The following is a 13,966-nucleotide window of genomic DNA, read 5'->3' as shown; positions in this document are numbered from 1 at the left end:
ACCGCCGGGCCCCTCATGGGGCTCGGCAGTGGAGCTGCAAGGCCGGCACCGGCAGCCGGGACCTTTGGGGGCGGGGTGTGTTGCCTTATGACACATTTCCGGTGATGTCAGGAGGTGTGGGCTTATGACACACTTCTGGTGATGTCAGGGGGTGTGGCATATGCTAATGAGTTATGCTAATGAGTTCCCCTAGCTCTTTTTCTACGAAATGACCCCTGAATGGGATGTTATTTGCCTGGTGGTGTGCTTTACCGCCATGACATGGAAAGCTTCAGCTGCACATTTCTACACATTAAGCCTCAATGGGACAAGCTTCTCCAGGCCTGTTGGCAACTCTATGTGATGGGGTTAACATATGGAAATCGTGGGTACAAGATGCTGCGATGGTCACCTGCTTGGATGCTTTTAAAAGGAAACACTTATGGAGAAAGGAGAGGTCTATGCGTGGTGACTGCTTATTGATGGAACTTCCATATATAGATGCTCTGTACCTGGCTATCAGCTGCAGGAGGGATAACAACACTCTAGAGTAGGGGTGTCAAACATAAGGCCCAGGGGCCGGATCTGGCCCATAGAGGGCTCTTATGTGGCCCGTGAGCAACTGATGCAAGGGAGGAAGTGCTGGAGGGGAGCGGGCAGAGCCACTCCATTGTGGCTTCAGCATGGCAGAACAACCTCGTCTGCAACAGTCAAGCATTGTGGGAGCATCTGCCCAGTGCTGCACTGCTGCCTCTCCAGTCTGCCTATGTTGGTTTTCCTCTGCACCCCCCTCCTAGCCCATGGAGCCTTGTAGTAAGGGTACACCAACTCAGAGCTTACCAGCTGCTGTCCTTTATACAGTTTCTATCTCCAGCAGGGCTTTTTTTGTAGAGAAAGCCCAGCAGGAACTCATTAGCATAATAGGCCACACCCAACACCAGAAACACATTAGCATATTAGGCCACACCCCTGACAGAGCAGCTCATTAGCCTATTAGGCCACACCCCCACGTTACCAGAAGTGTGGTCATTCACCCACACCCACCTTTTGCTTCTTATTCTGTTTACCTTGTTTGTTGTCAAAACCCAGGGCTTTTCTTGTGGCAGGAACTCCTTTGCATGTTAGGCCACACACCCCTAATGTAGCCAATCCTAATGAGTTTCTGCTTGTTGGGTGTGGCCTATTATGCTAATGAGTTCCTGCTGGGCGTGGCCAACTTGGAAGCCAGCCGGAACTCCGTTCCTGTGTGTTCCTGCCCAAAAATAGCCCTGATCTCCAGTACCTGGCATTACATTTTATGGCACGCTTGGCCCAGCCTGACATTTATGTCAGATCTGGCCCTTGTAACAAATCAGTTTGACACCTCTGGATTAGAGAGAGAGAGACTGCTGAATCGAAACTGATAATCAAGCTGAAGGCAGTGCATCCTCCTGGACTGAATTGAGATCTAGGTTTCTTCTCTCATTACCAATGCCTGCTATTGTCATTTGGCATCTGAAAACATTTCACTCTCCAAGATACAAGGACAGATGGACTCACATTCTAGCTGTATCTGAAGAAATGAGCAGTGATTCATGAAAGCTCATGCCCTGCCACAAATTTTGTTAGTCATTCAGGTACTACTGGACTCTTGCTCTCTTCCACTAATAAAGAATGCAAGCTATGCTATTAGGTTCCCCCCCAAAATCTGTTAGAACCGGAAAGGGGGATCTCTCCAAGTGCCATGGAACACTCTCTCTCTCTCTCTCTCTCTCTCTCTCTCTCTCTCTCTCTCTCTCTCTCTCTCTCTCTCTCTCTCTCTCTCTCTCTCTCTCTCTCTCTCTCTCTCTGGCTCTTTCCCACCTCAGAGGAGGGGGAGAAGCCCTCAGCCAATTGAGGGAAGGGAGGGTTGGCTTTCTTTCTCTCCTCTGCAAGTAGGACATAGGAGGGACTGGGCAAAAGGAGCTGCAATGCATGGAACTGGAAGCACGGAAGCAGCAGACAGCCAGTTGCTCACGAGCCAGATAGGAGCCCAGCAAGGGCTGGATCTGGCCCATGGGCCATATGTTTGACACCCCTGCTCTAGATATTTAATAATCTCTGCTCCAAATCAATAATATGAAGTCCAAAAATGATGGTAAATATAAAGATATGATGATGCTATAGATGGTAAATATTGCAGGATGACGTGTCTGGATTCCACTCATTTCAAAATGCAGACTTCTTCAGCATGTTCAAGAATTTGAATCATTAAGGAGCAATGGGGTAAAACCCCAAAGTAAAGCATCTGTAGGAGATCATTGAAAGACTACTAAAAATATACAGTGTAACTAGCAACTTGCCTATAAAAGTATATAACATGCAGACATTAAATTTAAAACACTCACCAACTCCATATGCTGAAGAATGCAAACATTCATTATAAAGCACTCACCAACTCCATATGCAGAGATATACACAGTAATTTATTATTGTTGGCACTAATCCAGTGACTTGCTACAACCAGAGGTTCAGGAAACTTCTAAAGTTGATAAGAACGTTACAATGTGGTACAGTTATTTAAAAAACACTTTCCTAAATTGTTACAGTGGTTAAGAAAAGAACTTCAAGATTTAAACAGACTTATGCCCAATGCAACTAGCACAAATTTCTAAGACATAAAACAGGTAGAAAACATATGGTAAAGACTTTTTAAAAAGATAACATGAAAATTTCAGAGTCTGATTTAAACCATATGGTGCAAAAGTTTTTAGTCTGTATATCCAGGAAGCCTCCTTGCGTAGAAGCTCTTTCTGAATATCAGACCTGGAAAATTGTGGTGGTTCAAACTTTTCTAAAATAAGAAATTTAAAGATTTCTGGACTTAAAATAAATTTAAAAGAAATTTAAAGATTTCTGCTTCATGCACCCTATTTTGAATCTGTGACTTGTGTTCTACTATACGTGTTCTGATGGGACGTATAGAAGAGCCAACATACAAGAGGTGACATAAACACTGTAAAGTACACCACACATGCGGTGGAACAGTTTGTGTGTGATGTAAGAACCCTTTCAAAGTGTGGGAGGACCAGTTTTTTAGTCTCCCAAACCTGCGGGCAAACCAAGCAGGTCCTGCAACGACGATGACCTATTGTGGACTTTTTTTTTTAATGGAGGCAAAACGTTCGATCTTATCAAAATGTTTTTGAGACTCCTTGCTCTCCTAAAACCAATGTATATTAAAGAACTGCACCCAGGAATATCTTGGACGATATGCCAATTCTTGTGGATTATTATTTGTAATAGAATCAGATAACATAGAAAAATTAAAGGCACATGTCACTCTATAGTCTGGTCTGAGATGTAACTTTAAACAATTCTTGACAGTGCCTTTGCTGAGCACAAACTGCCACCTCTTCCACAAGATATTGTGGCTATGGCCCTATGTTTAAACTGAATCTGAAATAAGCGCATGACACCAAGAAATAAGGGGGGAAGTTGTTCATTAATAATATTAAATAATTATCATGTACTAATTTGCAATTGTATATTGTTGTTGTGAATTGTCACAGTCATATATTTGACTGGTAGATGGTGATCTGCAATTTGAGATTTAGCCATGTTCTTGGGAACTGTGTTTTTATTTCATGATCTTCTCCTGTTCTTTCTTTTCTATTCTGCTGTCTCCTGGGATTGCACTTGTCAATGACCTGGAGTTTTTTTTGTCATCTTCTGGGCGTGGATTAGCGGTCACTGCAGGTGTGGAGGGGGAGGTATTTGTGAATTTCCTGCATTGTGCAGGGGGTTGGACTAGATGACCCTGGAGGTCCCTTCCAATTCTATGATTCTATGACCCAAACCTGATTTCTCATTTTTTCTACAATTGTGATATCAGGGGTGTTATGCTCCAGGGGTTTATCTGTTTATAACAGGAAGTCCCAGAGAATCTTTGTTTCCTCATTCTCCATGGTCTTGTCTGGTTTGTGCTCCCATGAAGTTCTGGCTGATGGGGAGCCATTCTTCTGGCAAAGATTCCAGTGCGACATTGCTGCAACTCTTATCAGTTTGAGCAATTTTACTGCAGGCACTGACTACTACTACTACTATTATTATTATTCTGAATCCTATTAATTTACTAGCAATGTTAAGCTGTGCTTATAAATGTTGGTTTTTAATGGATTTTATGCATTTTATAATATGTATTTTATCTAATTGTAAGCTGCCTTCAAGATCTAGCCAAGATCTTGGGAGCTACAGATGTATCTTTGCAGGTATTTGCAAATAGGTTATGCTAATGAGTTATGCTAATGAGCTCCTGCACCTCTTTTTCTATGAAATGACCCCTGATGATGATGATGATGATTATTATTATTATTATTATTTTGCCAGGAAAGCTCTCACTCCTAGAAGTGTAGATTTTGGTTACTTCGCACAATAACAGTCCAGTGGCATCTTAGAGACTAACATGTATTTCAGTATGAGTTTTCATGAGTCACCACCCACTTCTTCAAATAGATATATGTTAGTTATATGTGTTTGGTTACTTAGGCAGAGAACACTCTGTCCATGCTCAGAGGCACCCTTTTCTGCCCCAGCACTTTCCACTTTCACGGCCCAAAACCTGGCTACTCGCCTAAGCCCTGGCAAGAGATGTGAAGGAATCCTGGAGGTTGCCATGGAGCCACGTCCTTTGTTTCCTGCTCTCTTCCTTTGTTATCCTGATTTTCTATAGCCTGGGATGCCTTTCTCTCGCTCTCTCTGGCTGGACTACATTTCCCAGCATGCTGCTGCAGCTGCGCAGAGACGGAGGGCAGCAAGTTCAGAGGCTTCTCCCCCCCCACCCCCCGCACATCAGCTTTGTTAATCCCACCGAAGGGAGGGGTGCCCAAGGGCCATCGCTGCTCCCCGGGAAGGTAGCTCAGCCCCGCTTCCTTCTGCATCCCTGCCAGGGGAGGGACAGGTGCTTAGCATCCCTCTCCAAAAGCACACCTGCGAGCAGACGATGGGGGACCAAAAGGTAAGGGAAACTGCAGCAGGGATGCAGGCTGTGAGGATGCTCAGGGATGCTGCTGCATCAGCACCGGCAGCTGGACCAAGGGGAGGAAGAGACGCCCCAAACCACACATGGCCAGCAGGGCCTGGAGGAGGCAGACCTCAGCCTTTGGCTGCTCCGTCTCAGCCACCCTCTCTGCGATTGCGGGGTGCATCTTGGTGGGGAACAGGGGTCGGCAGGTGACGGGAGGAACTGGAGAAGGTCCACTGTGTCTGGGTGTGTGTGAACATGTCTGTTTGTGTGGGGTGTGGCATAGTGAAGGATATGGACTCTTCACAAAATGAAAATTCAGAAAAGACATTTTCTTTGATGCTGAAGGGATTTAGGAATCTTGGTTCAGGTTTTGATGAGAGTGGCTGAAAGCTCTTCTGCCGCCAGATTCCAGAATGGGATGCGCTTCTGCAGAGACAAAGAAACTGCCCTGCCTGGAGAAAACTAGAACGAAGTTTTAGTCCAGTGGCACCTTTAAGACCAGCAAAGTTTAATTCTGGGTATAAGTGTGCCCACAAAAGCTTCTACCCAGAATTAAAGTTTGTTGGTCTTAAAGGTGCCGCTGGACTCAAACTTTGTTATGTTGCTTCAGACTAGCATGGCAAACCACCTGAATCTATCTGGAGAAAACTAGTTTGGGAAACTAGTTTAGGACAAAAGGTTTGAGCATAGTCTCCCTGAAACGCTCTTTTTCTACCCACCTCACTTTCATCTTGGGAAGCTAGTTTTCTTCCTGCAGAGGAATGATTTTTCTATAGAGGGAGTGTTTCCCTAGGTGAGTCTTCTTGTCCAGTGTGTGTTGGAGCTGTGGGGTCGAAGTATTAAAAAAATGTAATAAATGAAGGACAAACATGAATCTATTCTTTCACCTGAGTGCAGTTCCTCTGATGCAATTTTCTGGTGTTCAATGGCTTTAAATTTGGGTCCAGATTTCTTCCTGCCATGCTCCTGGTATGTGTTCAGATGGCAGTGGGACATATTGTCAACGTAACCTACCTCACAGGGTTGTTGGGGGAAGAGAATGGGGAAATTGTGTATGCCACCCAGAGCTTCTTGAAAGAAGGGCAGGCTACAGATTTGACTGACAGTTTTTAAACCAAGATGCTCCGGGGCTGAAGGACTGCCATGAAGACATAACTTAAGTCATACATACACAGACCTTTACTGGCATATGTATAACTTAAGTCCTGGAAATCCACTTCCCCGGTCGATCCGAGTCTGTCCTCATTGTGAAGGGAAATGCTTGGGAAATTCTCTCAACATTACGCTCAAACCAAAACCCTGATGCTGAGAATGGGGTTGTGTGGGTTGGTTTGCTATGGTGCCTTTGCCAGATGAAGGATCCCTCCTGATTCTGGGTGCTTCTTCTTTTGGGTCAGGATTCCCTGAGGAAGATCATCACCACACTGGCCGTGAAGAATGAGGAGATCCAGAATTTCATTTATGTCCTGAAACAGATGCTCCAGAATGTAGAGGTAAGACACAGCTCTGGGACTGACCAAAGACTGAAGACATCCTGTGTATCTCCCCCCCCCCTCCCAACTGGATGAGATGGAGGAATCCTTCCGGCCCAGCATCCTCCGTGAAAACTCTAATGCATCCAGAAAGCCCATAAGCCCGGCAGGACAGTGGCAAGAAAGCCAAGTGTGGCATAGCGGTTAGAGAGTCTGAGTAGGTTCTGGAAGACCCAGGTTCAAATTTCCTACTCTGCCATGGAAGTTCTCTGGGTGGCCGTAGGCCCAATCTCACACTCTCCACCTAACCTACCTCACAGGGTTGCTACGGTGATAAAATGGAGAAGGGTATAGCTTGGTGTAGTGGTGAAGAGTGGCGGACTCTAATCTGGAGAGCTGGGTTTGATTCCCCACTCCTCCTCCACGTGAAGTCTGCTGCTGGGTGACCTTGGGCCAGTCACGGTTCTCCCAAAACCCTTTCAGCCCCACCTGCCTCACAAGGTGCCTGTTGTGAGGAGAGGAAGGGAAGGGGATTGTAAGCCATTTTGAGACTCCTTTGGGTAGTGAAGAGCGGAGTAGAAAACCAGCTCTTCTTCTTCTGTAAGCCACTCTGCTTCTCCACTGGGGAGAAAAGTGGGGAATAACTGAAGAAAGGAAGGAAATATATAAATATTGCGATCCCTACATCAGATAGACTGCATCTGAACATGAAGGTTCAGTGTAGTTATCATGGCTATAAGACATCCTCCATCAATTCTCCCTTTAAAGAGGATGTCAGAAGTCTCCCAGTGGGCCTGGCCGGCATATTTGTCCCAAAGCTAGTGCAAGCATCTGGCTTCCACTCTTCCGTGAAGCTCATTTGGGTCTCTCAGCCTGGCCTACCTTGCAGGCTTGGCGTGAGGATATAATGGAAAAGGAGGACAATGTACACTGAAATCTTCAGAGGACGTGCAGGGTAAAAATCTGGTAAATGAAATAATCAGGGCACGAAGCAAGCACTCCTCTCCTGCAGTGTGTGCCCCAGAAACTGAAATTCAGAGGTCAACTACCTTGGTGTTGCCAGCTCTGTCAGGACTCTTACATGTCTGTGGGTCCCACAGTCTAATCTAGTCTGTGGGTCCCACAGGCTTTCGTACAAGGTTTGTTGTAAGCATGAGTGGGCGTCGTTTATGGTGTCCCAAAGAAGAAAGCAAGAGAAAAATGTAATTATTATGAACAGCCGTCTGATGTTTTCAGGAATGGAGGTCAAGGGGCTGAATGTTTAGCACAATGAGGTTGTGAATCGCCACCAGGGGTGGGTCCTATGCAGGCTCCCCCCCCCCCCCCGAGAAGATTCAGATGTTGCCTCCTGCCCCATTTCCTCTGCTCAGGCCAATTCGGACCGGGTGCAGCAGGACCTGGAGGCGGAGTTCCAGTCGCTCTACACCCTGCTGGAGGAGCTGAAGGAAGGGATGCTGATGAAGATTAAGCAGGACCGAGCCAGCCGGACTTATGAGTTGCAGGTAAGCACCCTGCCCGGTTGGACCACGGTTCTGTCTGGACCGCTGTCCTGTTTCCAGCAATGGATACGGAGAGTTTTCTCTGCTGCTGGCTCCCCCCAACATCTGGTATTCAGAGATAGACTGCCTCTGAACACCGAGGTTCGTAACAACATTAGGACCAGGGGTCATTTCCTGCAGGAGCGCACAGGAGCGGAGCTCTGGCAGTAAAGAGCTCAGGGGGCGGGCACATCCAACAAGCCCCACCCCCTGCTCCCAGCAGCCCCGGGCACGAGGAGCAAGAAGAAGCCAGGTAAGCTGCAGAGCCCCCCCCCCGGCCCCCCAGTCCAAACCAGTCCAGTGGGTGTTGCCTTCTGACACACTTCCGGTGATGTCAGGGGGTGTGGCATATGCAAATAAGTTATGCTAATGAGTTACACTAATGAGGTCCTGCACCTCTTTTTCTATTAAATGAACCCTGATTAGGACGGCATCCTGTTTTCCACCATAGTCAACAGAAGTCCCATAAACCAGGCATGGAGGAAGTTTGCTAGCTCCAGGCGGGGAAGTTCCTTTAGATTTGGGGTGTGTGGAGCTTGGGGAGGGTGGGGTCTATAGATTCCACCCTACAAAGCAGCCATTTGGTCCAGGGGAAACTGATCTCTGTAGTCTGGAGATCAGTTGTCGAGTTCTCCAGGCCTCACATGGAGACTGGCAGCCCTGCATGGAGGCCAAAGCCTCCCCTTTTTGTTGCCCCCCCGCCTCCAGCAGCAGTGGTGGTCCTCAGAGTTACACTGCCTCTAAACATGGAGGTTTCATTTAGCCCTCGTAACTAATAGCCACAGGACTTCTCCTCCATGAACTTGGTCTAACATCCTTTCAAAGACATCGAAGTTAGTGGCCATCACTATAGCCGCAAATTAGTTGCATACAGTGTTTTCTCTTCCGTTGAACTATACTATTAATCAGGGCTCTAGTCGGGGGGGAGCTCTCAGGTACGGAGCTCCGGAAGAGAACCTCTAGGGGGCGGGGCGGTCACGTGGTGAAGCCCCGCCCCCTTCTTTACCCCACCCTCTGCTTCGATCCTCATTCCGTTTGGGAATGAGGATGAAGCAGGAGGGTAAGTAGCCGGGCCTTCTGACACACTTCCGGTGATGTCAGGGGGTGTGGCCTTCTGTCACTTCCGGTGATGTCAGGGGGTGTGGCATATGCAAATAAGTTATGCTAATGAGTTATGCTAATGAGCTCCGGCAGCTCTTTTTCTACAACAAGACCCCTGCTATTAATGTAATAGTCACTGGTAGGCTTGTTTTCTACACTGGAAACGTTTACAAACTTTGGCATGGTGGGAAGTAGCGTATTGTGTGACTTCAGCATCTGGCTGTCAGAGATAGACTGCCCCCCCCCCCCCACGGCCCACGGAGCGCGCGAGCCCGCTCCGCTGGGGAGAAAACCCCCCCACCCCCGCATCCCTCCCCCGGCTGCGTGTAGCAGCCGGGAAGGGAGGCCACGGCCCGCCCGCCCTTTTCCCTTCCCCGGGGGGCGCGAAGCCGCTCCGCTGGGGGGAAACCCCCCCCCCCCCCCAATTATACCTGGTTCAAATGTAGACCCCTCCAATCACAGTAACCATTCATTCTAGCCGAACTAGCGCTCCTCTACCCCCCCACACACACCTGTAAAATCATCTGTTTGTTATCTTAGCTAAGGTGGTAAGCAGGGAGACAGAGAGACAGACCAAGGCCGTCTGGCCAGCATCCCTAGGAAAGGAAGGTATCTTCAGGAAGTTACATGAGTTGTATTGCCCTGCAATAAAGCCACTCTCACACATTCACACTCCCCCTCCCCTGGAATTTCCCCAAATACATGACAAAAGAGTCAGCGAGGTTGACACTAATAGCTATTGGTGCACCTCTCCTGCACCATGATTCTGTTTCTTCCCTGTTGCTGTCATCCAAATTAGTTATCTTTAATCTAGCAAACCACCACTATCTTGTAGTTGGCAGTTCCATAATTTATTTATACCTTCAATTTGTACCCCGCTCACCCCCAAGGGCTCTGAGCGGCTTACACGGTGCATGGTGCGGAGACCTATGCAGAAACCCTAACTATGGCCACAGTACGTCTGGGGTGGGGGGAGCCCTACCAGGTATCCTACTGAGTATAAGTATAAGTATCCTACTGAGCTGCCTCTCAGCTCTGGGACTCAGGGGGACTAAGTGTTATGGTGGTTCAAGTTTTGTATGGGGGGGGGGTTGATCTCAGGGAGTAGTGCCGGGGAATTCTTGTTCTGCCCCATAGCCGTTGACCTGTGGGGTTTTACATGGTTTGTTCTTATCCCACATGCTATTTAATATCTATAGGAAGCCACTGGGAGAGGTCATCAGGAGGTCTGGGTTACACGGTCACCGATACGCGGATGACACCCAGCCCTACCTTTCTTTCCTACCTAATTCTGAGGACACTGTTGATGTTCTGAACTGGTACCTTGGAGTCAGTAATTGGCTGGAGGAGGGTGAACAAGCTGAAAATTAATCCCGACAAGACAAAGGTTCTTTGGATTAGTAGAAAGGCCGGCTGGGGATCTGAGATATCTCCTCCTGTCTTGGATGGGTTTCTTTGCCCTTGAAAAGCCAGGTTCACAGCTTGGGAATGCTACTTGATAGCAGTCCCCTTGGGAAACCAGGTGGCTGCAGTGGTTCAGAGTGCCTTCAGCTGGTGTGTCAACTTCACTTATTCCTGGGTCAGTCCAATCTAGCAGCACTGATCCATGCCTTAGTTCCATTATCTGGACTACTGCAATGCACTCTACTTGGGGCTGCCCTTGAAGAGTGTTCAGAAGTCTAGTGCAGAATGCTGCAGCTAGACTGCATGTGACTCCGATGCTACAGCAATTACACTGGCTACCGATCCCAAGCCCGATTCACGGTGTTGGTTTTGACCTTTAAAGCCCTACGTTGGGTTGTCTGAAGAACTGTCTTCTCCCATATGTTCCTGCCCAGGAAATAAGATCACCGGGAGAAGCCCTCCTGACTGTCCCATCAATCAAAGACGTTTGTCTGACAGGCACACAAAAGAGGGCCTTTTTGGTGGCAGCCCCATGAATATGGAACAACCCTCCCCAGGGAGATGTGCCTGGCTCCCTCACTTTTGATCTTTAGGAGGCAATTGAGGGTGGTTTATTTAGAACAGCATTTGATTATTTTAGTTTTTCTATGTATTGGCTGTCTTAAATTGTGATTTGAAATTGTGGTTTTTATATATTTTTATGGTTATTGCACTCTTCACAGTATATTTTCATTAATAATAATAGTTCATATAGCCCCATCAATATGCCTGCTGGTTTGTGTAGTATACCAACCTCCAAGTCCCTTGGCCCAAAGCACTTACTCCCTCTATTTTAGATCGGGAAGGGTGGCCGTGTTAGTCTGTCTGGAGCAGGAGAAAAAAGCAAGAGTCCAGCAGCACCTTCAAGACTAACAACATTTACGGCCGAATAAATTTTGAGTCCAGTAGCACCCTTAAGGCCAACAAAGTTTTATTCAAAGTGTAAAAGAAATCAACCCTGACTGTTCTCTGGAAGGCCAGATAATGAAACTGAAGCTCAAATACTTTGGCCACCAAATGAGAAGGGAGCACTCACTGGAGAAGACCCTGATGCTGGGAAAGATTGAAGGTCAAAGAAGACAGGGCCGGCAAAGGATGAGATGGTTGGACAGTATCATCGACGCAACAAACATGAAATTGAGCCAACTTCAGAGGACAGCGGAAGACAGGAGGGCCTGGCGGGAGCTGGTCCATGGGGTCGCGAAGAGTCGGACTCGACTGTGCGACTGAACAACAACAACAAGCTTTTATGTGCTCTTAATGGTGTCACTGGACTCAAAATTTGTTCTGCTGCTTCAGACCAACATGGCTACCCACCTGAACATTTGTGGCCGGGTAAGAGGTAAGAGCAGGCTGTGGAAGGTCGGTAGTTCAGCAGTTCGAGACCCGGGTTGCCGCATGATGGAGTGAGCTCCCGTCTCTAGTTCCAGCTCCTGCCAACCTAGCAGTTCAAAAGCAAGAAATTGCAAGTAGATAAATAGGTACAGCTTCGGTGGGAAGGTAACAGCCTTCCGTGCGCCTTGGTGTTTAGTCATGCCGGCCACATGACCACGGAAACGTCTTCAGACAGCGCTGGCTCTTCGGCTTTGAAATGGAGATGAGCACCGCAACCCTAGAATTGGATTCGACTGGCTTTCGAGCAAGGGAACCTTTACCTTTAAGAGCTTTCATGAGTCATGCAGTGCATCAAATTTTGTTAGTCTTTCAGGTGCTACTGGACTCTTGCTCTTGTCTCCATTTTGAAAAGGACAGAGGAGGGTTGGGAAGGTATTTCAGGATTCATCCCCAGCCCCAAGTGAAACCAATGGCCAATATTTCTCTATTTCTTTTTCTTTCCCTTCTGCCTGGCACCTCAGAACCAGCTCTCTGCTTGCACCAAAGCCTTGGAGAGCTCAGAAGAACTCCTGGAAACAGCCAACCACACCCTCCAAGGGGCAGAAAACCACGATTTCAGTCAGGTAAGGAGAGTCACCTGCTGCTGCTGACTTGCCGGCTGGGCTGGGGGAGATTCGGAGAGGGCCCACAGTGCACCCCACAGCTTTCCTCATGTTTAGGAGGAAGGAAATCGGCCAGGGAAAATCCCCAGACTTTTCAAGGCTGCAGGGACCTTTGGAATTCTGACACAGGGTGGCAGGTGCAACCGTAAAATGGCTCCTGCAGGAAACGGAGTCAGTCCCAACGTTATCAGGGAGTGAGGCTGTGCCTAAGTCAGATAGCAGCCGTTCCATATTTCAGGCAGAATCACAGAAACTCTGCCATTTAACAGGATAACTTTAAAATGAATATATTCTTTGAAAATATTTTCTTGCAGACGCACACGGTAACGTAGTGGAGCTCCTGATGCCGTGGCGGCAGCTGTTGCTAAAGCCTTTTAGAAAATATCCACACAGCCAGTCAGAAGCCCCACCTGGCCCCACATACTGTCTAAGAACACGTGGCGGATGCCACAAAAGGGTCCATGGGCCCCACGTTGGGGACTCCAGCACAAATTATGCTGAGTGGGTCCTCATGTGCTCCGCATGGATTTAAAGGGAGATTCACAATTAGTTGCGGGGGTGTGTATATGACTTTCTTGCAAAGCCACCCAATCGTGTCCTGAAACCACCCACTCCCCGGGAAGTGACTTTGCCCTGCTCCCTGTCTCCAATGACCTTGCGTGACCCCAGCCTGGCTTTTCCTTTTTGTCTTCTGTCTTTCTCACTCTGCTTCGAAGGCTGCTAAACAGATCAAGGACAGGTACGCACTGGGAGCCGCCGGACACCTCTTCCTCCTCCTCCTCCGCAGGGGTTTGGTGCCACAAACGGCACGGCTGTTCTCTTGCATGCTGAGACCCTACAGGACAAAAAAAACCACACCCTCTTCTACTCCGTGCAGGATCCAGAAGTTCTGCTTTGGTGCTTGATCTCTCCGACCCCAAAGTACTTCCTGTGCGGAGTCAGTGTAGTGTAGCCGTTGGAGAGTTGGATGGGGGTCCAGGTGACGGCAGGTTCAGTTCTCCACTCTGCCGTGGAACTGCCTGCTGGGGGGACCTTGGGCCGGTCACACACTCTCAGCCTAGCTGACCTCAGAGGGCTGTTGGGAGAATAAAAAGGGGGGAAGTGGGCCATTTCTGCTGTTCTAGCCCCCAGAGGGTGGGCGGGATAAAAATGTACTAGACTGATAAATAGAAATGGGGGGGGTAATAGATGCAATATAGGGTGGGAAGGCACTCTGCCCATGCTTGGCAGCCTTTTGCTTTTTTTCCTGAGTCCTAACCTTCCAGGACTCCACTCTCTTGAGGACTGGCCACTTGGATCCTTTGCATGCTGCATGGCCTTTCCGTAGCCCTCCTGGGAGTCCAGAGCAGAGGGGCTTCTCTCATTCCTCTCCTCCCGTCTCTCATTGGAAACCCCCCCCTCCCACAGCATCACGATGGCCCCCGCCTTCCGGCTGTCTCTCAAGGCCAAGGT

General features: G+C 48.3%; 1 protein-coding gene across 1 annotated transcript in view; it reads left to right on the top strand.

Moving 5' to 3' along the window:
* Positions 1-4,939: 4,939 nt before the first annotated feature.
* FSD1 (fibronectin type III and SPRY domain containing 1) overlaps positions 4,940-13,966 on the top strand; it is a 21,816-nt gene continuing 12,789 nt past the window's right edge. Inside the window, exons 1-6 of the mRNA XM_015429768.1 lie at positions 4,940-4,954; positions 6,361-6,456; positions 7,806-7,937; positions 12,374-12,475; positions 13,231-13,253; positions 13,922-13,964. Coding sequence (XP_015285254.1) covers positions 4,940-4,954; positions 6,361-6,456; positions 7,806-7,937; positions 12,374-12,475; positions 13,231-13,253; positions 13,922-13,964 — 411 coding nt within the window. The remainder of the gene's footprint in view (positions 4,955-6,360; positions 6,457-7,805; positions 7,938-12,373; positions 12,476-13,230; positions 13,254-13,921; positions 13,965-13,966) is intronic.

Source organism: Gekko japonicus, unplaced genomic scaffold, assembly GCF_001447785.1.
Source record: "Gekko japonicus isolate JY-2015 unplaced genomic scaffold, Gekko_japonicus_V1.1 scaffold953, whole genome shotgun sequence".
Taxonomy (NCBI): domain Eukaryota; kingdom Metazoa; phylum Chordata; class Lepidosauria; order Squamata; family Gekkonidae; genus Gekko; species Gekko japonicus.
Note: the sequence above shows the minus strand (reverse complement) of the source record. Positions and strands in the feature narration are given on the sequence as shown.